General features: G+C 43.4%; 1 protein-coding gene and 1 pseudogene across 1 annotated transcript in view; both read right to left on the bottom strand.

Moving 5' to 3' along the window:
- Nucleotides 1-3,205: 3,205 nt before the first annotated feature.
- The window catches only part of LOC126092739 (uncharacterized), a 131,064-nt gene continuing 109,025 nt past the window's right edge, over nucleotides 3,206-25,244 (bottom strand). Inside the window, exon 3 of the mRNA XM_049908465.1 lies at nucleotides 3,206-3,951. Within this exon, the coding sequence (XP_049764422.1) occupies nucleotides 3,206-3,951 (746 nt within the window). The remainder of the gene's footprint in view (nucleotides 3,952-25,244) is intronic.
- On the bottom strand, nucleotides 15,475-15,592 carry LOC126093801 (5S ribosomal RNA; annotated as a pseudogene).

Below are 25,244 nucleotides of genomic sequence, written 5' to 3'. Positions count from 1 at the left end.
GTATCCACCAGATTGCATTTTCCACAAAGGTGTGTCTGGTTTAAACCTATCCCATATAGTCTCTCGTTGGTGCTGATGACATTATTAACTGTTTTGTACCATGCGGAAATAGCGTCTGTAGATAGCCCGGCATACTTGATGTTCCGCCATACAGCTTTCCATTCACAATTTGGGAATTTCGTTTCAATTTTGTTTCTACCCTCATTTAACTTCCTTTCAAGTATGATGTCGCGCGCTGTGATACATGTGTTGCTTCTGATTTCGTCACTAAGATAACTTGCTTCGAGGAAAAAGTTCCTCACATACTGCAGACGGATATATGGAAAGTCCGTTTGAGGAACAGAGCAGACGCTTTATTACGAATATCCACCAAACCGAGGCCCCCGTTTCTGACATCCAGTATAACCGTAGTCGCACCAACCCTGAATATGTCTCCTCGCCATAAATAATTGGTAACAGTGTGCAGAAATCTTAACACAATATTCCCATTCTCCGATGTAAGAAAGACAAAGAAACCTCTTCCCTGAGTAGAAACTGAACACTGATAAAAAGTGTCTTTTATTTTTTTTTCTGTTCGTTCTCGTTCAAGGTGGTCCCTTTCGCTACTAGTTTAGGGATTGGAAATACCTGCGCAGTGAAATACGCTTTAGACAAAACGCAGGAGTTGATGAATCTGACTTTTTGCACCAGGTCCATAGTTCGATGGATGTTCTCCATTACAGCACCGTGAACTTTCCTCCTAGTTTCCGTCCAGTTAAAAGCAGCCATCCGCATCGGACCTGCCATTAAGGTTATTCCCAAAGCTTTATGTTTGTTGTCTTGTTTTGCCCATGCCAGTCGAAAGTGATCTAGGCACCGTAGATTCAATATTTGACTTTTGTTTTCATTTGATGTCGCTCCCGACGCTAGACAATACCTTTGGATTTCTCTTTCCAGTGTAACTGTCTCCTCCTTATTCCTTATTACAACGCCCACGTCATCAGCATAAGCTCGTATGACAGTTTTCTCACCACTCAATGTTATGCCTGTTAATCTTGCGTGGACAGTGCGGAGGAAGGGCTCTAAAGATACGGAAAATAAAAACATAGATGAGGGACTGCCCTGTGGAACCCCTCGCCTTATCTGTATGGGTTTAGATGTTTGGCCATTGATTGCTATTTTCGCATTTATACCTGTTGCAATATTCCTTAGCATGTTCACAATCTGGGAGTGGAAAGCCATTCTTGACAGCGTCGCAAAGAGGTATCTATGACTAACGCGGTCAAAAGCTTTGTTGAAATCTATAAAGATTAACGCACATTTTATACTTGTCACTGAGGTAATTGCAATGACGTCTCTGTATGCAGATAGACTTTCGAATATCGTTCTGGTCGGAGGACAAGATTGGTGATGACTAAATATTTTGTTGGAAAAGGCAGAGAGTCTTTTGTCGATAATACGCGAAATTATTTTGTAATCATAATTTAGTAGCGAAAGAGGCCGAAAATTGTTTAAGTTGGTTTTGCCTTTACTCTTAGGAATCAGTACTATTTTACTTTCCTTAAACTCTGCAGGGACCGGTTTTCCGTTCAGGACCTCATTTGCCATGGAAGTGATCTTGTCCCCAATTATAGACCAGTAGCGGGCATAAAACTCCACAGGGAGGCCATCAAGTCCCGGAGATTTGTTGAGAGGTGAGTTACGCACTGCCTCATGCACTTCATCTTTAGTAATAGGTGACAGGATGTCAGCGTTGTCTGTTCCCGACAATTGTGGACCTAAAATAGTGAGAAAGTCCTCGAGAGCTGCATCTTCCACTGTGGTAGGGGCATATAAGGTTTCATAGTACCTGTGGACTTCGTCCAGTATTTGTTTCTGGCATGTGAGCCTCGTACCAGTATGCGTCTGGACTTCATCAATTAAAGTTAGACGTCTGTTTTTGGCATGCCGCACCAAGTGATACAGAGAAGCTGTTTCATCTGCTAAGACTGATGTGGCTTTCGATTTACTTTTGAGTCCCTCCATCTGTTGCCGTTTAATGCTTAATAACTTGGCTTTTATTTTTTTGATATCATTCAGACGAATTACGTCATCATGGGCCTGTTGATATAAGTCTCTAAAAACTTTATAATAAAACTCCATTGTATTCCTCAACTCCCTGTGCCTCGCTGCACTATACTGCATGACAACTTTCCGCAGCCTTGGTTTAGCCCTCCTTGTCCACCAGTCAATGACTGTTGGGTGCTTGTCTACTGTGCGGAGGCACATAGTCCACGCAAACCTTATTTCCTGTTCCAGTTCTTCGTCAGTTAAAACAGAGATATTTAAGTTCCATTGGCCTCTGAATCGACGGGTTGGCTGTACACTTAAATTAAAGCAAGTTAAAAGTGTACTGTGATCGCTAAAATACACGGGAATAGTTTCAACGTTTAATAAATAATTTTGCAAATTTGGTGACACGTAAATTCTATCTAGTCTGTTGCGGGAGTGGCTGGTTATATACGTGAACCCGACTGACGTCGGGTGCTGACGTTCCCACACATCCTTAAGGTGTAGATCACTTACTAACTTTTTTAACTGTGGCGAGTAGTTGAAGTTGGGTTGTTGATCTTTCTGGTTTAAAACACAGTTAAAATCTCCACCTAGTATAAGAGAACACGGATTTTTCCTCAATAAATAAATCAGTTCATCTTGAAAAAACTTCGCACTATCCAATTTGTGGGTATTTCCTGATGGGGCGTAAAGGTTAAGCACTGTCACATCGAAAATATTTATGCCTATGGCTCTTCCTGATCCTAGTCGTTCGATTTCAGTCACCGGAATGCCTTCCCTTATAAGAATGGCTGTACCGATATTGGCTTCCGTAGAAACATTAAAAATTTCAAAAAAGCCTGGGAACCGAAATTCCGTTATCGCAACTTCTTGTAGCAACGCGATATCTGTTCCGGACTGGTACAAGAATTCTTTTAGTGCTGCCAATTTCAAGGGTGACTGTATTTTATTAATGTTAATAGTAGTAATGCTATAAGCTTGCAGCACAGACATACCAGAAGAAGCTATTTGGGATGAGGTTCGGTATGATTATAGCAGCAACGTGCTTCCCTACAAGGCACGATCTCTACAAGCTGTGTGCCCATTACATGTACTAACTTCCTAGAAAAATTTGCACTGCTTTTAAACAAAGAGCTTGAGAAGAAAAGTATACTGAAATCCTGACAATGCATTGCTATAAGTCACTGTGGCCATTCTCTTTCTCCTCGTCAGTGTTGGCCCTGATGACTTCATATTTATTATTCTTTTTCTTGATGTCTTTCTTCTCTGGTGTGGCTTTCAGTTGATGACGCGTGACAGCAAGACCCGGTGTCGGTCGCAGCCGCCGGCGGTGGCTGAATGGGGCAACGGCCGTGGCTTGCGAGTCGTCAATGTTTGGTTCCGGCGTGGTGTCTGTTGTGTTGTCTTGCTGGCGAGGCGGTGATGCTTGTTTATTTCCTCCTTCGGCGCGGCGTTGCGCTTCGGAGTCAGCAGGTTGTTTACTTGGTACTTCCTCGTACTGTTCGCACTGTATGGGTTGTGCAGTTGATGCGGTTATTTCAGCCGTGACCTCAGGCTCAGGGTCACATTTCCGTGAAAAGTCACTACCCGCTGCGTCACTATCTGTTCGTGGCGGTGTAAGTCCTTGTGCGGAAGTGGGAGCCACATCGACCTTCATTCCATCTCCTTTTTCCACTTCCAACAGATCTTCAGGACTGGGCTTCGGCCTCCTGGCAGCGGGTGTTTCACACGAAGAGTTCTCATCAACATTTTTCTCAGTGTCCTCTAGAGGACGCTTTTTTGTGGGAATCTCGCTGTCACGGGGCGGAATTTCAGCAGTTAATGCAGGTTTTAAAGACGGAAAGTCATTAACATTAAGTGCAACATTTTCAGAGGTAGTAACAGGATTCACGACCGCCGCCGGCTCTGTTGTATTACTGGCTGGCAACAAATCGTTGAGTGTTAATTTCCAGCGTTGCGTAAGGTTATTTGTTAGCGCAAAAAACACGGCGAGGGCAGTCCTGACGGAGGTGACCAGACTCGTTACATACATGACATGTAGGGGTTTGCCCTGAGTACATAACATGCGCCTTGTGCCCGTCAACAAAGATGTGGGAGGGAATGTTTGCTCTCACTTCCATCTCCACGGAGCGAATGCCGTTAAAGCACTGCAGCTTGAAATGCGAAGCCTACCTTTCGTTGACTATTTGCCTGACAACCCCACACTTTGAAAGGACATCTTTAATTTTCGGATTGTCTACTTCTATGGGAATATTCAAAACCCTAACATTCCTAATTACAGACTCGGAATTCCGGAGTTTGACAGTACTTTTAGTACCATCACGGTGTATAAATTCCGTTTCATAACCGAAATTTTCCAGAAAGCGGTCTACACTCACGCAATCGTTAAACTGTACAAAAATGCAGTATTCATCAGAGTCTAGCTGCATGGTATGAACAGATTCAGAATGAAGGCCAATTACCTCGGTAATCCAGTCGTGTATTTCAAGGGCAGAGGGCTGTACTCGACGGGTGTACTTGTCGAAGGTGAAAATCACGGTGTTTTTTCTCACGGAGTTTGCCATGGTGTTCTGCAGCGAAGAAATCTCGGACAACGCCGAAATCCCAACGGCACTTCGTAGAAAGATGACACGAAAGAAGACCAAATGCTCAATTGATAACGCTTAATTCACGTGCAAAACGTCAATAAACGAGCACAAAACACGAAAACCCTGGCGTAAACACTGAACGTTCACGGAACAAACTTGAGGAGCGTGCGACCGCTGCGGCAGCTAAAGCCAGACTGACCATGCTATGCGTGCAGTATCTTCCGTTTCCAAGAAAACATCAGGCACCCGTGCTATATGAGGTCGAGCATTATCGTCCATCAGTGCGAAGTCTGGGTGTACAGCAACTCCCAAGATCTCGTCACGATAGCTGACAGCAGTTAAACCTTTCCGGTTAACCCGTATAATTTCATGAAGAGATGTTCGAGTGTTCAACATAATCCCTGAAAACACCATTAGCGATCCTCCTCGATATCAGTCTCTTTCTACAATGTTCCGGTCTCGTAACCAAATTCCACATTTCTTTCAGATGTGAATCCATAGAGAGCCACTCTCCAGACCAAATCGGGACTCACCAGTGAAAAGGACGTTAGCTCACTGTTCGACTGCCCAGATAGCATGTTCACGACTCCGCTGTAGACGTTCCCTTCTGTGAAGACGCGTCAGAGGCACGGCTACATCAGGTCTCCAACAGTAAAAGACACCCTGTCGAAGCCTTCTCTACACCGTTTGCCTCGATACAACACGTCCAGTGGATGCAGTGAGTGTAGATGCCAGTTGCTCCGCAGTGCTAAGGCGGTACCTTCGTGCCCTTACAGCCAGATAACTGTCCTCTCTTTCTGATGTCACACGTGGTCAGTCCTGCCCTGGTCTTCGTGATTCAGTTTAGGTGTCTATAAACTGTCGCCACATCGGAGAAACAAGAGAACGATTCACGTGAAGCCATCGGGTCACATAAGTTTGCGACTGTCCTGCTTCCATTCTTCCTATGGCTCTCCACTGCAGAGAGACTGGTAATCGTCTTCTCTGTGCCATTCCGCACTGTCTGTGACCGCGCACACAGAAAGTGTGGATTTGGGACTACCCGGCAACCACTACTCTGTTTGACAGGTGCCCTGACGTCATCTTTAGTGTGGTTTTCCGCTCACGGAAATGCCATCTTCCATGCAGAAGGCGATACTACGGACATCTGTTGACAGGTTGTGTGATTATATCGTGAATTACACACAGGACGGAGAAATAGCGGTTTGTTGCTTTAATTTTGGACACAATTGTACATATTACGTCTACCTGAAGCATCCCTTTTTTGCTATTTTCTATTTTTCAAATCCAAAACAAAATCGGGATCCAGTTTTGAGCACTTTCCTGAACGTATGTAACATACATAAGAAAAACAAGTTGTGACTCTTATCAGTGCGTGATTATGTGCCGCCGACTTTATGTTAAATTACGGTAAGCTGCCGGTGCCGTATGATTTATCCGATAGTTTCCGATTCGACTGAGATTTTAAGTATTCTTAACGCAGTTTAAAATCACTTTTGTGAGTTTTTGTACAATATGCTGAACTGCTCGCTCAAGAATGTGCATGGATTATTTTCGATAATTCTCATGTGCTCTCTGTTTCTTATACAAAAGCTGCCCCCCTCAGTATAAGACAGAGAGAGCACTTGAGAATTGGTGAAAATAATTCTAAAATCTTCATTCTTCATTCCACAACGCAGACGAATGAATTCAGGGATAAAGTTTTACACATATTACATAAAGGTTTAAAAATGAACATAAATGGAGAAATGGAAATCTACATACGCAAAATACGAAACCATGATGACATTTTAAATGCACAAACGGATTTAAAACGTACACATCTCATACAAAATTTAATTTAATTCCTAACCAAAGATAACTAATTGACACAGACAAGTACCCACAGACCTATCTATTACGATGATCACACATACAGCCTAAAATGATAACAGCGACACACCACTGTAGTTATAACAATGTAGCATTTTTGGTCAACTGTTACAATTGTCAATCTGTAAAATCTAAAGATAAAACGTAAAATTATAAAAATTGTGAGAAAGGATGATCAAAAACAGCAGCAAACCAATTACGTACTGCGTAAAAGTCCTTAATCTACACCACGTTGTAGTACGATACAGACTTACTGATGATATATGATGATATATGAAGGTAAGTGCCAAATCTGTATGTCAGAAACATACGATTAACCAACTTATGATAAAATAAAAGTATAATGTAACTTTCACAGATGGTTTGAAGACGGTAGTCTAGCCGAAATGGATCCATCACAATAAAATCATTAAAGTACTACAGCAGAAATCTGGATTTTATTACAGAATGCCTGTAAGAGATATCTCCGCTGTGGGCCCATTGTATCGTAAATAGGTCAGAGGCACTCATATTCTGATTTTTCAAGCTCGTTGTGTTGTGCAGATGTCCAATAATTGTAGCACGTAATTATTCTCTTTCATTTCATGGAGGTTGTTTGTTATTAATTTTGGGAAAAATAAATGTACAACTATTCCAGGTCTAAAGTTCTTTATATAAGGAATATAGCGATTTTTCGTCAAGGGTTGCTTTATTGAACAACCAGTTTCGGTCCATAGACAATCATCAAATCCGTAAAGATATTGGCAACGTCATATTAGGCGATAAAGCTATTGGCGTCAAATAATAAAATCCACGAATTTGTCACTGTTGTCAAATACTAAGGAATTACATCGTCAGTCATAAAAATATGAAAAACTGTGTACTGTTTCATGTTATAGTAGCAATCAGCATTAACATTACGAGCGAACGGCATTCCACATCCTGCCGACTGTACAGCTACTCACTGCCTACCAGTATAGTAACTTCCATCTCGAAATCAACGGCGTCCATAGTGTGTGCTTCACCGAGGCTTAGTCTCGGCACTATGGGCGTTACGTTCAAATCTGAACAACTGGCCGATCCACTGGGAATAGGTTGGGGCAAGTACTTCGCCTTCAGATAATTATTTTTCAACCAATAAGACATGTTTTCAATCGCATGTCAGTGTCGCCAGCGAAGTTATTGATATGAGCTGGAGATAATCTACGGCAGCATGACAAGATCACACTCATGCACTTTTTCAGTTACTAATTTGGGTCACTTCGAGGCATCGTTCAGTACTTTGTATCGGAACAGTTTCCAGTGACTCTGTCGCACATTCATGTGTCTAGCTGGTTCTGTGTACCAATATGAGATATTTTCTGTACAGTCCCTTCTTAAAGAAGACTTTTTCCCCATTTCCGTCGCGCCTCTGTGACTAACTGGGAATCCTATCAAACTAACTTCTATACAGATTAGCATTATCCGGTCATTATTGTAACTTTGGGGCTGAATTTCAGGGCAAAGTCATTAGTTTCGGGCTTCTGCGTGCGCGCGCATAAGCCGAGCTTAGATCGAGACGGGTACTAGTTACACGTAATTTCCGTTCATAGTCGGGTGAGAGAGGCGGGAGCTCCTTTTAAAAAAGATGAAGTTTAAACACTCAAATTATCAGCAGATTGTCACTCGGAGAAATGACTGGACAGCGCAAGGAGAGTGTAATATTTTCGACTGTGGGAGCTGTAAGATTTTTTCCCCACTTACAACGAAGTTGACATGCATTAGCTAATGTGTGACGTCAGAAAGTGGAGCGAGGAACAGACAACAGATGGTACCACGAGTATACGTTTTGTGAGAAATTGCACCGTTTTAACAGTCTTGTAATCTGATTGCCTGACGTGATGAAAAATGGAGGGGCTAACCTCTGACCATCACGCCAAAGCTCACAAAATCGATTATTTTTTATTAGTAAAATTTTAAGGTGCACATGTGATTTTCATTTCTGTAAGTTCTCGATGTCCACCTCAGACAGACAGAGCAAGTTATGTTACTCTTAAACAGTCTTTGCTCATTGCGTTTGCACTGTCTGATACATTCATAGTTGAAGTGTGGTAGGTCACGGACATATTCAGTAGTGCTATTTTAACATCTGATTGTATCTGTTGGATGAAGAAAGATTTATTGTAAATGACAGTAGGGATAAATGTGCTGTTTACACTAGAAGGCGAAAGGGATACAAGTTTTGAATAATGGCTCTGAGCACTATGCGACTTAACTTCTGAGGTCATCAGTCGCCTAGAACTTAGAACTAATTAAACCTAACTAACCTAAGGACATCACACACATCCATGCCCGAGGCAGGATTCGAACCTGCGACCGTAGCGGTCGCTCGGCTCCAGACTGTAGCGCCTAGAACAGCACGGCCACTCCGGCCGGCCAGCTACGTATTGTCAGAGCTGTGTGAAAGACCAGCCCACTTCGCTCAACCATGCATTAAGATATGTTCTGATTAAGCTGTTTGGTTTTTATAGAAATTCTCTGTTAACTGTGTACACTTTTCAAATCACTGTTCACTTTGTTAAGTATAGTATTGTTGACACCAATGTTACGTGTGAAGATAATGCGAAGCTTTGCTCTGTCTTTTTAAATACATACTTCATTCTAAACTCGTTGTCCTGGAATATCATTTCATAGATATAGTCACTCTCCCCATCCCACCGTCTAAAGAATTATCACCACGCATTACAACATCGCACCATGTGGTATGCAACAGTTTGATTGTTTATTTAGAAATAGAAACCTAACTTAGCCTCTACCTACTAGCTCTTTGCTGTTGTGCTTTCGAGAAATCTGCAACTATACTACTGGCCATTAATATTGCAACACTAAGAAGAAATGCAGATGATAAACGGGTATTCATTGGACAAATATATTATACTAGAAGCGACATGTGATTACATTTTCACGCAATTTGGGTGCATAGATCCTGAGAAATCAGTACCCAGAACAACCACCTGCGGCCGTAATAACGGCCTTGATACGCCTGGGCATTGAGTCAAACAGAACTTGGATGGCGTGTACAGCTACAGCTGCCCATGCAGCTTCAACACGGTACCACAGTACATGAAAATTAGTGACTGGCGTTTTGTGACGAGCCAGTTGCTCGGCCAGTTATGACCAGACGATTTCAATCGGTGAGAAATCTGGAGAATGTGCTGGCCAGGGCTGAACATTTTCTGCGATCGTGCATTATCCTGATGAAATGTAGGGTTTCGCAGGGATCCAATGAAGGGTAAAGCCACGGGTCGTAACACATCTGAAATGTAACGTCCACTATTCAAAGTGCCGTCAATGCGACCAAGAGGTGACCGAGACGTCTAACCAATGGCACCCCATACCATCACGCCGGGTGATACGCCAGTATGGCAATGACGAATACACGCTTCCAATGTGCGTTCACCGCCAAACGCGAATGCGACCATCACGATGCTGTAAACAGAACATGGATTCATCCGAAAAAATGACGTTTTGCCATTCGTGCACCCAGGTTCGTCGTTGAGTACACCATCGCAGGCGCTCCTGTCTATGATGCAGCGTCAAGGGTAACCGCAGCCATGGTCTCCGAGCTGATAGTCAGTGCTGCTGCAAAGGTCGTCGAACTGATCGTGCAGATGGTTGTTGTCTTGCAAACGTTCCCATCTGTTGACTCAGGGATCGAGACGTGGCTGCACGATCCGTTACGGCCATGCGGATAAGATGCCTGTCATCTCGACTGCTAGTGATACGAGGCCGTTGGGATCCAGCACGGCGTTCCGTATTACCCTCCTGAATCCACCGATTCAATTTTCTGCTAACAGTCATTGAATCTCGCCAACGCGAGCAGCAATGTCGCCATACGATAAACCGCAATCGCGATAGGCCACAATCCGACCTTTATCAAAGTCGGAAACGGGATGGTACGCATTTCTCCTCCTTACACGAGGCATCACAACAACGTTTCACCAGGCAACGCCGGTCAACTGCTGTTTGTGTATGAGAAATCGGTTGGAAACTTTTCTCAGGTCAGCACGTTGTAGGTGTCGCCACTGGCGCCAACCTTGTGTGAATGCTCTGAAAAGCTAATCATTTGCATATCACAGCACCTTCTTCCTGTCGGTTAAATTTCGCGTCTGTAGCACGTCATCTTCGTGGTGTAGAAATTTTAATGGCCAGTAGTGTATGTTGTCAAGATGCGAGGTAAGTAGAAATTTTGATTAGGGCCAGATAATTGTTTTACTGCAATTGCGCATTTAATGTGAAGACAAGTTGTATTTAGTCCAGTAACAGTTCAGTTCAAATTAGGCTCTGTTTAGCCAAAGGTCAGCATACGAGTTAAAGTTCGATACTAGTTTGTGGGTGCAGAGTTTTGGTAACACGTACAGTTTTTTGTAGAGTGCGTGGTAAATTTGGGCTAAATTTCTTACAGAAACATGTAGTGGGGAGGTTACAATGTATAACTCAGATTTCATTTCTAATCGAAAGGTGAAATCTCTCAAGAACGTCCCATCAGGATAGGTTCAAAACTTCAGTGTGGGCTCAATTTTTAGAGAATTTTTAAGTACTGATAAGAAGCCGAATCTCTTTTCTTGTGTCATCGGCTTCCCGTCAAACGACTGCCCAGTAAAGAGATCTGCGCTGCCCAATTGCAGTGTTTAGTTGAGGGGCTGAAAAGGACAGTCGTTAAGGAGGGGGCCGTGGAGTACAGTGGTGAAGTTCGGAACTGTGTGGACAAAGCAGGCTGACTGAGATAGAAAATATAATTTTATATGGTGAAATATATGTAAATTTCCACAATGTTTAATAGGTTATCAGAATTATTTATGAATTACAGCGTCCAGTGACATTAATGTGACCATCTTTTGCAGAGCGGACAGGTGCGGCACGTGCAGGAAGAGATTCGGTGGTTTCTGGAATGTACAGACCAGATGTGGAGCTATGCAGACTCCAATGCAGTGGCCAGCTGCGCTAGGTTTCTCAGTTGAGAATTTATGGCACGAACAGCCCGATTGGAGGCTGGTTCCACAGACTCTCGATTGGGTTTAACTCAGAGGAATTTCGTGGTCATATGAGTACTGTAAACTCATGCTGGTATTCTTCGAACCACGCGCGTACACTCCGAGCTGTGAGACACGTTGCATTGTCCTGCTGGTAGATGCCAAAGCGCAGGGGCGGGCAAACGTTGCACGCGGCTCATGAGGGCACAGCGCTGCACGTGTGCTGCTCGCGTGCAAGCGTCGACCGGGGCTGTGGCGACAGCCGGCAGGTTGCGGCAGTGTAGTGCCAGGCTAAGCTGCGGACGTTGATGCGAAGCGAGCACTATGTAGTGAACGTTGTATTTCAAGAAACGGAGAAGTGGAGATTTGCTGTCTTTTAAAAAGTAATGGGAGAATCATTTTTTCTTTGTGCAAAAACGTGAAAATTCGAAATGTTTAATATGTGGCAGTATTCTCGCTGGTCAACGGAAGTTTAGTATTGAAGGCCATTATAATAAAGTTCACAAGGCCGAGTACGATTTATTGTCGGATTCTGAGCGGATGGGGAATTGACTGAGCTTAAGAAGAGCGATCTAACGATACCAGATGAATCTGCCGTAGTTGGCCGGCTGGAGTGGCCGAGCGGTTATAGGCACTACAGTCTGGAACCGCGCGACCGCTATGGTCGCAGGTTCGAATCCTGCCTCGGGCATGGATGTGTGTGATGTCCTTAGGTTAGTTAGGTTTAAGTAGTTCTAAGTTCTAGGGGACTGATGACCACAGCAGTTAGTCCTATAGTGCTCAGAGCCATTTGAATTTGCCGTAGTTGCTGTTGTCACGAGAGATCTGCGACTTTCTCTCGTCATAGCTCTCATCTAACTGATTTAACATTTTATGGAGCACTGTTTTCAAGTTTTCAGGACGACAACAATAATAGCCCAACGGTATGTGCAAGTTATAACACTGCGCTTAACGTAGCGAGAGCTGGAAAACCATTTGCTGAATTAATAAGTCTCGGTTAAGAGCAAACATCAGTGATGAAAATTTACGTAACTGTTTGTGTTTGTCTGTATGTAGAAATTTTGTTCCAGATATTAAACGTATTGTAAACTCCACCTGTCATAATTAAATAAAACGTATCGTAGGTAATAGCTACTCTTTCAAACCATGATTTCTTTCAAGCACTCCTACTAACCTTATTCATTCACTCAATAAAGCAAGCTAGGAAACAAAACGCATTACAGAGGAAGGAGCGGACAGAAGGTATGGTGGGGATGGGAGATAAGCGGGTGGCCAGCTTGCCCCTGTGTGCACGCGGAACACCTGTTAACTGCACGCGTGCAAGTGCACCGCACATGTGCAGGATTCCTGCCCGCCTCTGCCATAGCGCCTAGGAAAAACAAACTGCATATAGGGATGTACTTCGTCCCCAAGGAGAGATGCATATTGTATTGATCCACAGTGCCTTCCAAAATGACGAGGTGGCCAAGAGAATGGCACGACAACATTCCTCAGACCATAACGCTCCCTCCTTGTTTGCTTTCATGCCGTACACCCCAATGGCCATCTGTCCTATTGAGCATAAAAGGGGATTCATCTGGAAAGGCCACCTGTCGCCACAAAGTGGACGACCAGCTGTGGAACTGTTGTGCAAATTCCAGACTTCGTCGTCGGTGAACAGCAGTCAGCATAGGCGTATGAACGATGCACCTGCTGTGGAGGCCCAAACGCAGCAACGTTCGCTGAACGGTCGTTGAGGAGACTCTGTTGGTAGACCCTTGGTTCATCTGGGAGGTAAACTGCCCACCAGTTGCACATCTGTTCGCCCATCGCATCTCTGCAGCCGTTGTTCAAGCCTGTCACATATGGTCCATGGTGCAACACAGTTTCCTCGGCGCTAGTTTTGGATAGCACCATTTTGTCATAAACGGTAATCCCAAATGTATGGTCTCCTATTTTTTTATAAATACACAGACCTGTTTATTTCTACAGTGGTTTTCATCAGTTTGCAGCTTGAACATTTAGCTACATTTCGACACAATCACCATTTCTGTCGATGCATTTTTGTAGACGCTGTGGCAGTTTTTGTATGCCCATGTCATACCAGCTCGCCGCCATGCTGTTCAGAAAGTTATGAACCTTTCCTTTCACCTCGTCGTCGGAGCAGAATCGCTTTCCGGCCAAATGTTCTTTTAACCTAGGGAACAGGTGATAAGTCACTAGGCGCCAAGCCAGGACTATATGGTGGGTGGGTGATTATGTTCCACTGAAACTGTTGCAGGAGAGCAACGGTTTGCCGAGCGATGTGTGGGCGAGCGTTGTCATGGATAATGTGTACGCCCTTGCTCAACATTCCTCCTTCTCCGGTTCTGAATTGCCCGTTTGAGTTTTTTCAGAGTCTCACAGTACCTGTCAGCGTTAATTGTGGTCCCAGCGATTCTGCTCCGACGGCGAGGTGAAAGAAGAGGTTCATAACTATCTAAACAGCATGGCGGCGAGCTGGTATGACATGGGCATACAAAAACTGCCACAGCGTCTACAAAACTGCATCGACAGAGATGGTGATTGTCTCGAAAAATAGCTAAATGTTCAAGCTGTAAATTGATGTAAACCATTGTAGAAATAAACAGGTCTATGTACTTATAAAAAATAGGAGATCTTATTTTTGGGATTACCCTCATGGTTTAACCATGGCGGCATGCAAACATTTTACATAATTCGCCGTTTCGGAAATGGTTCTGAAAGCCAATGACCATGCCCATTTGGATGTCGGATAAATCGCTCTGTTTCCGCATCATACAGACACTCTTTATATACCGTCCAGTGTAAATGCTGCCACCAGCCTTCTGTGAGTGGTTATAGGACGCTGACGTCGAACGTTGGCGGTGGTCACATCAATGTGACTGTACCGCGTGTATGGATGATCTGTGACGACACGTGTGACTTTTATAGGCATACATTTGTTACAACGGAACTTCGTGATCAGTTTACGGCTTCCTCTTAAGAAAGTGGTATTAGTTGCCGTTAGGAACCCAGGAAAATTTCTGGATTTTTGTTAGAGTAGGGCCGCTCGGGGTAGCAGCGCGGTCTTCGGCGTCTTGCCACGGTTCGCGTGGCTCCCCGCGTCCGAGGTTCGAGTCCTCCCTCGGTCATAGATATGTGTATGTTGTCCTTAGCGTAAGTTGCTTTAAGTTAGACTAAGTAGTGTGTAAGCCTAGGGACCGATGACCTCAGCAGTTTGGTCCCATAGGAACTTACCACAGATTTCAAAATTTTTGTTAGAGTAGCAATGTGAGCCTTAGCCGGTTGATTAGTGTCATGTACCTGGCTCAAGAGGTACACAACAATACTACGAAATGCCGCCACCACACAGACCTATCACCTCTCAGTTCTGAGCCGCAGCCTGCAGATGATGCTCACAAATCGGGACCGCTTTCTGCTGTCAAGCCACGTCCATCACCCCCTCGTATTCGTCCGCCGATAGGTTTGCCATCCGCCTAGAGAGTGCTGTCAACTGGGGACCACTTTGCTTCCGCCCCGTAGTGGTGAAAATGGAAATCCTTCCACTGACAGGCAGATGAGACGGTGCTTAGTACTCTGCTTAGTTCAGTGCCTGCAGTCATACACCTAAGAGAGTTCCGGCAGTTTGTCTAGTACGTAGAGTGCCAACGTTTCTTGCAGTTCCGTTCAGAAGATAACAGTTCCGACTTAGCCGTCGTCGCTACTGAAAGATAGATCCTGTCGAACATCAAAGTCTGCATAATTATTTTCAGTCTGAGTGATAGTATCATAAAAAAAACTATACTCCGTCCGGACAGGCCTTGGAAGGCCCAACGGTACCGACCGACCGTCGTGTCATCCTCAGCTCACGGGCGTCACTCGAAGCGTATATGGAGGGGCATGTGGTCAGCACACCGCTCTCCCGGCCGATTGTCGGTTTACAAGACCGGAGCCGCTACTTCTCAATCAAGTAGCTCCTCAGTTTGCCTCACAAGGGCTGAGTGCACCCCGCTTCCCAGCAGTGCTCGGCAGACCGGATGGTCGTCCATCCAAGTGCTAGCCCAGCCCGACAGCGCTTAACTTCGGTGATCTCACGGGAACCGGTGTTACCACTGCGGCAAGGCCGCTGGTGATAGTATCAAAGATTGACAAGAAACAGTAAGGTTCATTGCATTAGGTTTAGGACATCAAGTGCCACGCATCAAACAGTTACCAAACATAAGCTTTGTAAAATTCTCTTAATAAATGTTATTCATTATTTCTCATTATGTTGCCACATTTCTGTTCTAGTGCACCCACGTCAAGATTCTGTTTAATTAGAAATACTAGAAAGCGAACTTCCACCCACATTAATGAACTACAGCAGTAAACAGAAATTTTTTGCTACCTTGTACGTATGTGCTATATTAATAGAAACATTCAGTTACGACATCCCAACAACTAGCAATTCCGTTAAAGCTTCACTGGAAGGACAGCGGACTTACGACCTACGTGCCACATCTGTGGAGAGACAAGAACACGATTTGAAGATTCCAGGAGGGTGGAGATTTTCAGAATTCCAGTGTTCTGCTCTAGTACAGCAATACACAAACAGGCCCCTGACACTTGTCGCTACTCCGGTACAAATGGAGACAGTTTCACGCAGTCTTTGTTGACACAGAGGTGGGAGTCAAGTAGTGCATTTACTCCGAAGGTCGACTATTGAGAGATTCAGCAGCACGTCAGCAACACTTCTATTATAGCAAACAATTCCACCCATCACTGGTACGTCTTAAAGTCCACACTTCCATGATCATTTGCAACAATGCAGTGTAGATTCTTCAGACGCTATTTCATTCGGTGGTCGCCAATCTCAGCTAGCTGCTCTCCATCTGCAGAGTATGTTGTGTAGCCTGGATGGTAGCGTGATGGCCTATGATTGAATGCCTCGTGAGGTCTTCCTTGGTCTTCCTGGATACTGCAGCTGCAGTACCTTCCAAGATGCGCCAGGTCGACTTGCTCATGCTGCTGCTTTGGGATCCAACATCCCGAATATCCGACGCCCGTTACCCGCCTCATCTTCATAGAGAGCGCAGTCCCACAATGTGTGTTCTGGTGTGCCCGCACTGTCGTAGGCTTAGCTATCATACATCTGTCTTTTGATTTTTTATAGATACGTAGCATGAGGGGCATGGCCAGTCAAGTAAAGTAACAATCCACACGACGGGTTAAGAAATCTTATTTTTAATCTCTCCTGGTTTTAGAGAAAAATTCGTATCTTCTTCTGCCCGTGCCTGAAGTGTCCCTTTCTTTTTTCCAAAGTTGTAATATGCGATCTTTTATTACCTTTCTCGAAATGGTCTGAGTTCCCCGTCTTTAACCAATATAACGCTCCCCTTTTCCTTTTTTCCAAATCCAGTGGGCGTATTCCTAGAATTACTAACAAAGCATCATTCGGGGAAGTGCAGTAGGCACCCATTAATCTTAGTAGCACTCCCCGTTCAACTCTTCTCACTGTTAAGGCTGGCTTCAGAAGCTGCAATCCATGAGCCCAAATGCTCGCACCATATTCTACCACTGATGCTAATGTGGACTGGGGATATACTCTGATTGTTTTCAAGGGAAGCTGAAACTGCCTATCTGCAACGGTTATAATTTTATTCATCATGTTTGTACCTTCTGCCTGCTTCCTCTATATGAAGGGCTTATTTCAATAGTGGTACAAGTCCAGTTTTGTTCATTCTGAGATACAGAGTCCTAAAGTTAAATAAGCTCTGAAAAATCTGCAGTTGAGATACCATAAATATTCAGGCATATGGCTTTTTGTTAGAAATGGCCAGCCGTGGTTTCCGAGCGGTTCTAGGCGCTGCAGTCTGCAACCGCGCGACCGCTACGGTCGCAGGTTCGAATCCTGCCTCGGGCATGGATGTGTGTGATGTCCTTAGGTTAGTTAGGTTTAAGTAGTTCTCAGTTCTAGGGGACTGATGACCTTAGAAGTTAAGTCCCATAGTGCTCAGAGCCATCTGAACCATTTTTTTTGTGCTAGAAATGAACCTTTCTTTCTGTTTGTTTGGACCATTAATTTCAGAAGCATTACAGACAGAAAAGTGGAGGTAATGGACGTGTACCACTATTGAAATAAGCCCTTCATATTATGTGCAAAGTTACGGCGTTCGCCGAGAAATACCTCTAGGTAACTCGTACTTGCGTTTCTCCTAATCGTTACTTTATTTAATTTTATTTTAGGGTTTCTTACTAGTTTCCCTTCAGCGGGAGGTACTTTGTGATAGTGACAATTTGACACTTCGACACTAGCCCTCAAGTTCGTGGAGCGTCGCATTACATTTGTCTTCTATAATTCTTCTGGAATCACCACTTACAACGAACAGCCCGTCATCCCCAAATTATATCAGTCCGCTTATGTTACCGCAGTCATATAACATCTGTAATACGTGCTCCAGTGCTACATCCCCAAATTGTAGAGCACACAATTATCTCCGCGCGCAGTTTTTTGTTATTTTATTTCCTGGCAATGTTAAAGAACCGTTCGTCCGTAATAGTAATATCTCAGGAATTTCTCCAGAGCTTCTGGACACTCCAGATCCCTAAGGCGACCAAAGAAAGACGGACGCCATAGATCGAAAGCGCCAATAATATCGACCGTCATCGCTAGAGCGTACATAGAATGAGTATCTGATGATAGTGAAATCACCTTTTTAATTGCGTCTGCAGCTTGACTTGCCTCTTCTAAACTCGTACTGGAGAGGGCTCATCCCATGTAGAAGTCTATGATCTTGTAATCTTTTGCATACCGTAATAGTTTTTCAAATACAGTATCTTGCCGAGAACATTCAGAAGACAAATTGGTCTGCAGGATTAGGGTATAATTGTATCTTTATCTTGCCTTTTACTAATTATTGCGACTTAAGCGTTCTTCTATGGTGCAGGGACCCTTCCTTACCAGAGACACGCGTTGTACAGTTCGTGCAAGTACGTGCCTAGTCAGTCACATAGGTCTTGTATTACGGCGACGCCGATCCCTTCCGGTATTGGAGACTTTTTTTTTCAGTCTTGAAATTATTTGCCGAATTTCTTCTTGTGCGAAGGGGTACACAAGTTTATGGTTCCTATATTCTTCCCATAACATTTCCGGTAACCTACGATGATAATCAGTCTCGCCTTCTTCTGCATCGTCAGGAATTAATGTTTACATTACCAGGGCAGCTGACTGTTCCTAACTTTCTGTTACCGTCCCATTATTCCTTTTGAGCGTGTATATGACTAGTCGTGATCGTATTTTCTCTCCCAGTGAGACAACTATGTCTAGTTTTGATATTTTGTATGGTACACCCCAGGGATTGGTTTCTAAGTTAGCCTCCACGAATTACTTCCATCGTTCCATTTTCATTTTCCGTAATTCTTCCTCAAAACGTTGTTTTAAATACATGTATCTAAGCAACTTTAGGACTCTTTCTTCGTGGGTCATCCTACTCTGGTATAGTTTCGTGGCTCTTATTGTTTCACATCTTAATTTCTGCAGCGCCTCGGTTCAGATGCAAGGTACTCTTTTAGAATGACCTCTTCTGACAGGTATCGATGCCTCCATTGCTCTACGTTCTTGTGTCAGTTCTTGTGCTTTAACATCAAATGGCTCTGAGCACTATGGGACTTAACGTCTACATTATCACCCAGAGAAGGGCTTCCCAGACATTGAAACACCTTCTCAGATCTTCCAAGCGAGCGTCCTTGGTGTTGTATTTGGGCCTTATGCGCACGTTTTCTGTAGCGTCTTGGATTTCCCTTCCAGTGATGGTACAGTGTATGACATTGTGGGCACTCGAGGTGATTCCACTCTCAACTTTCCAGCGTTTCACACGGCGCGCCACTGCGTTGACGTTGCTCCGACCCTCCCTTCGCAGGTTGGCGGATTGCAAGATGCACTCAGTATCTTTAAGTTAAGTTCCATAATGACTTCGTCTAGTCGTCTTCCACGGTGACCAGTCAGGCGGCTATGCCACAATACTGACTTCGCATTTGCATCAATGGAGTACATAAGAACCGAGAGAACTGGCGCAGTGGTTAGCACACAAGAACGATCAGTAGCCAAGGTATAGGAGGAACGTTGATGGCGATAGTGTTATGCGATGTGAAAGGTCGACTGCTGATTCATAAACACCTACACATCAAACAACGAACAGAAACGCCTATTGCGAACTTCTGCAATGCCTGAAACGTAAAACCAAAACCGCGTCCTGCCAACCAGATTTAGGTTTTCCGTGATTTCCCTAAATCGCTTCCGGTAAATGTCGGGATGATTTCTTTAAAAGGGCATGGCCGATTTCCTTCCTAATCCTTCCCTAATCCGAGCTAATGACCTCGATGTCGACGGGATGTTAAACACTAATCTCCTCCCTCCTCCTCCTCCTCCTCCAGTCGCTTCGGTCTGGAACAGCGGGACTGCTACGGTCGCAGGTTCGAATCCTGCTTCGGGCATGGATGTGTGTGATGTCCGTAGGTCGGTTAGGTTTAAGTAGTTCTAAGTCTAGGGGACTGATGGCCTCAGATGTTAAGTCCCATAGTGCTCTGAGCCATTTGAACCATCAGAACCTCCTCCAGTGCACAAGGGGCCTAGTTTGTCCTGGGCGACTAATATCCTTTATCTAAGCAGATACTCGTCTATCTCATTACTAAATTGAAGCTACATGGAGACCAGGATGCAACTCTTTGTTCCTGTTAGCATTTCCGCGTAGATATCTGACTCCATTCGGAGCAGTGTACACCACGACGGTATTATTGTCAATGTATTTCGGATAAATGGCAGCATCGTTAGTAAATATTGAAAACATTTATTTCGCAGATTGAGTTCGGTCATCGTGTGACCATCTTTGGTGGAAATTATTCGAACCTTTTAGACCCATATAATACTAGCACAACATTTTCTGCGAGATGTAACATGTACTGTAATGATTACTTCCAACAGATATCTGCATTTTTACTGCGTACAATAACTTTTTTTATATTTACAGAAGAGCCTATCTTGTAACCTTAGCAGTTAACCTTAGCAGCTGCCGATCCAAAGTACGGTACGCTGGGTCAGCAACTGCTGAGGTTGACTGCTAATCGCTAGATCAGAAAGTTGGCGTCGATCATCAAACTGACAACATAAAGTATGTACTTCCCATACACTACTGAAATGTGCTTACCATTTCGGTCCCAAAGGAAACTACCTCAAAATATTAAACTCGTAACTATCAATCTTTTGATATAAAAAGTCTGGTGTACTTCTTGTTAAATTTAGTTCTTAGGGTAAGATATTCACCGACTTAGTCATATGTAAACTGACAAGTTTTGAATGTTACCCTCTCTTACCCTCAGTCGGTAATTTGTTCATGAAGTCTGAACGTGTTGGATGTCATGGTTTTTATTCCTGTACAGGCTGGCTGTAATCTGTATATGATTTTAACGCACGGCGCTGTGTTGGCGTAATTGCTTTTATTCTAAGGGCCTTTTTATGTATTGACATTCAGGTATGTTTATCTAGCCTATGTTTAGTACCATGTGTGTATGCAGCACTGTCTCGTTCAATGTTATCTTACACAGCTTACATAATCAATTTATCTGTATGCATATTTTTCCATCACACATATGCATATTTTTCCATAATAAAACAGATCTGAAGAAGGTCACCTCAGACCGAAATCGTTAGTACATTTATATACATCTGCGGTCAAACACTAGATTAAAGAAAATTAAAATGGACATTCCCTCATCGCTGTTCCTCTTCGTTGTGATGATATTGAAACTTATAAAGCTTTATAATTCGATTCTGGATGAGAGGTGTGTGCCCCAGATGCACAAAACTAAGATTTTGGATTTATCGGATTGTTTTTCCAGCTCTACGAGGACCGGAATGAGCCTGCAACAAAATCGCTTATTTTGAAAGCTTGCCACTCCTCTTCGCTTTGGTTTTACGTTTCAGGCATTGCAGAAGCTCACAGTAGCAATTTCTATTCGTTGTTTGATGTCTAGATGTTTAATGAATCAGCAGTCGACCTTTCACATCGCATAACGCTGTCGACATCAACGTTCCTGCTATACACAGGTTATTGAACGTTATTGTTGTAGGTGAAGGTGGATATTTACACCATGGTCTCTCGTCTACTCTGGTTCTTAGAGGTGAACACGGATCTCATCAGCCGATACAATGCGACTGAGAAAGTCTTAAACGTGATTTCGACATTTAAAGATATGCTCCAGATAAAGTCAGAAAACAGAACTGCTAGTGGCTACGTTTATCCAGAAATAATTAAAATTTACAACATATCGAGAATATTTAATCGTCTGCGAGACATACTTCAAGTACCTGGCAACATTATAAGATTGATGATGTCAAGAGTCTGTTAATTTCCTGCACTACATCCCAGTTTTTCTGGAAAGAAGACACGATGACTGAATTTTCTTGTTCCTTGTACATCGCATTTTGCCACGCTGTTGAATTTTCGAACTAATTCCACTTTAATAAAAAAAAATCCAAAAGTTAGTGCTTACTAGACACATAAAAGTGTGTGTGGTTGTTCGATAAGTTAATTTAAAAGATTTCCAGAATTATGTCATTTGAAACGACAGTATGCATCTATCTACAGAAGTTTTTATAAAGTGGTGACGCATTCCAAATTAGGAATGCGTCATATAGATCTTGTTCCCTCACAAAAACTTTTCTCAGAATCAACTTAGAAAATTGCGTCGTCTTTTCCAAAATTCACTTTGATACTGATATGGAACAAAATATTACATTTGTCGGATTTTGGGGTGTGTATGTGTTCTGATACTAAAAGATATCAGATAGATTATATAATGGTAAGACAGAGATTTAGGAACCAGGTTTTAAATTGTAAGACATTTCCAGGGGCAGATGTGGACTCTGACCACAATCTATTGGTTATGACCTGTAGATTAAAACTGAAGAAACTGCAAAAAGGTGGGAATTTAAGGAGATGGGACCTGGATAAACTGAAAGAACCAGAGGTTGTACAAAGTTTCAGGGAGAGCATAAGGGAACAATTGACAGGAACGGGGGAAAGAAATACAGTAGAAGAAGAATGGGTAGCTTTGAGGGATGAAGTAGTGAAGGCAGCAGAGGATCAAGTAGGTAAAAAGACGAGGGCTAGTAGAAATCCTTGGGTAACAGAAGAAATATTGAATTTAATTGATGAAAGGAGAAAATATAAAAATGCAGTAAATGAAGCAGGCAAAAAGGAATACAAACGTCTCATAAATGAGATCGACAGGAAGTGCAAAATGGCTAAGCAGGGATGGCTAGAGGACAAATGTAAGGATGTAGAGGCTTATCTCACGAGGGGTAAGATAGATACTGCTTACAGGAAAATTAAAGAGAGAGATGTCTGGAGAAAAGAGAACGACTTGTATGAATATCAATATCTCAGATGGAAACCCAGTTCTAAGCAAAGAAGGGAAAGCAGAAAGGTGGAAGGAGTATATAGAGGGTCTATACAAGGGCGATGTACTTGAGGTCAATATTATGGAAATGAAAGAGGATGTAGATGAAGATGAAATGGGAGATACGATACTGCGTGAAGAGTTTGACAGAGCACTGAAAGACCTGATTCGAAACAAGGCCCCCGGAGTAGACAACATTCCATTAGAACTACTGACAGCCTTGGGAGAGCCAGTCCTGACAAAACTCTACCATCTGGTGAGCAAGATGTATGAAACAGGCGAAATACCCTCAGACTTCAAGAAGAATATAATAATTCCTATCCCAAAGAAAGCAGGTGTTGACAGATGTGAAAATTACCGAACTATCAGTTTAATAAGCCACAGCTGCAAAATACTAACACGAATTCTTTACAGACGAATGGAAAAACTTGTAGAAGCTGACCTTGGGGATGATGAGTTTGGATTCCGTAGAAATACTGGAACACGTGAGGCAATACTGACCTTAAGACTTATCTTAGAAGAAAGATTAAGGAAAGGCAAACCTACATTTCTAGCATTTTTAGACTTAGAGAAAGCTTTTGACAATGTTGACTGGAATACTCTCTTTCAAATTCTAAAGGTGGCAGGGGTAAAATACAGGGAGCAAAAGGCTATTTACAATTTGTACAGAAACCAGATGGCAGTTATAAGAGTCGAGGGGCATGAAAGGGAAGCAGTGGTTGGGAAGGGAGTGAGACAGGGTTGTAGCCTATCCCCGATGTTATTCAATCTGTATATTGAGCAAGCAGTAAAGGAAACAAAAGAAAAATTCGGAGTAGGTATTAAAATCCATGGAGAAGAAATAAAAACTTTGAGGTTCGCCGATGACATTGTAATTATATCAGAGACAGCAAAGGACTTGGAAGAGCAGTTGAACGGAATGGATAATGTCTTGAAAGGAGGATATAAGATGAACACCAACAAAAGCAAAACGAGGATAATGGACTGTAGTCGATTTAAGTCGGGTGATGCTGAGGGAATTAGATTAGGAAATGAGACACTTAAAGTAGTAAAGGAGTTTTGCTATTTGGGGAGCAAAATAACTGATGATGGTCGAAGTAGAGAGGATATAAAATGTAGACTGGCAATGGCAAGGAAAGCGTTTCTGAAGAAGAGAAATTTGTTAACATCGAGTATAGATTTAAGTGTCAGGAAGTCATTTCTGAAAGTATTTGTATGGAGTGTAGCCATGTATGGAAGTGAAACATGGACAGTAAATAGTTTGGACAAGAAGAGAATAGAAGCTTTCGAAATGTGGTGCTACAGAAGAATGCTGAAGATTAGATGGGTAGACCACATAACTAATGAGGAAGTATTGAATAGGATTGGGGAGAAGAGAAGTTTGTGGCACAACTTGACCAGAAGAAGGGATCGGTTGGTAGGACATGTTCTGCGGCATCAAGGGATCACCAATTTAGTATTGGAGGGCAGCGTGGAGGGTAAAAATCGTAGGGGGAGACCAAGAGATGAATACACTAAGCAGATTCAGAAGGATGTAGGTTGCAGTAGGTACTGGGAGATGAAGAAGCTTGCACAGGATAGAATAGCATGGAGAGCTGCGTCAAACCAGTCTCAGGACTGAAGACCACAACAACAACACATGTGTTCTGATCTAATTGCTGTTTGAATTTTTTAAACTCACCTGTGCCCTACCACTTTTAGCGAGTGGAGTCAGAGAATACTTAGAGGAGAAGAGATATGTTGAATATTAATTGTTACTGTTGTTGTTATATGTAGTCTTTAGTTCCGAAGATTGGTCTGATGCAGTTCTCCATGCTGCTCTATCTCGTGCAAGCCTCTTCGTCTCTGAATAACTGCTGCTACAGGCTTCCGAATTTGCTCACTGTATTCATCTCTTGGTCTCCGTCTCCGACTTTTATCCGCCCCCCCCCTCTCTCCACACCTCCCTCCAATACTAAACTGGTAATCCTATGCTGTCTCAGAATGTATTTCATCAACCAATACCTTGCTGTAGTTGCACCATTGATTTGTTATCTCTCATTAGTTACCTGATCTATCAAATGGTTCAAATGGCTCTGAGCACTATGGGACTTAACATCTTAGGTCATCAGTCCCCTGGAACTTAGAACTACTTAAACCTAACTAACCTAAGGACATCACACAACACCCAGCCATCACGAGGCAGAGAAAATCCCTAACCCCGCCGGGAATCGAACCCGGGAACCCGGGCGTGGGAAGCGAGAACGCTACCACACGACCACGAGATGCGGGCCCTGATCTATCCATCGAATCTTCAGCATTCTTCTGTAGCACCAGATTTCAAAAGCTTCTGCTCTCTTCTTGTCTA

The sequence above is a fragment of the Schistocerca cancellata genome, chromosome 7 (genome assembly GCF_023864275.1).
Source record: "Schistocerca cancellata isolate TAMUIC-IGC-003103 chromosome 7, iqSchCanc2.1, whole genome shotgun sequence".
Classification (NCBI taxonomy): domain Eukaryota; kingdom Metazoa; phylum Arthropoda; class Insecta; order Orthoptera; family Acrididae; genus Schistocerca; species Schistocerca cancellata.
Note: the sequence above shows the minus strand (reverse complement) of the source record. Positions and strands in the feature narration are given on the sequence as shown.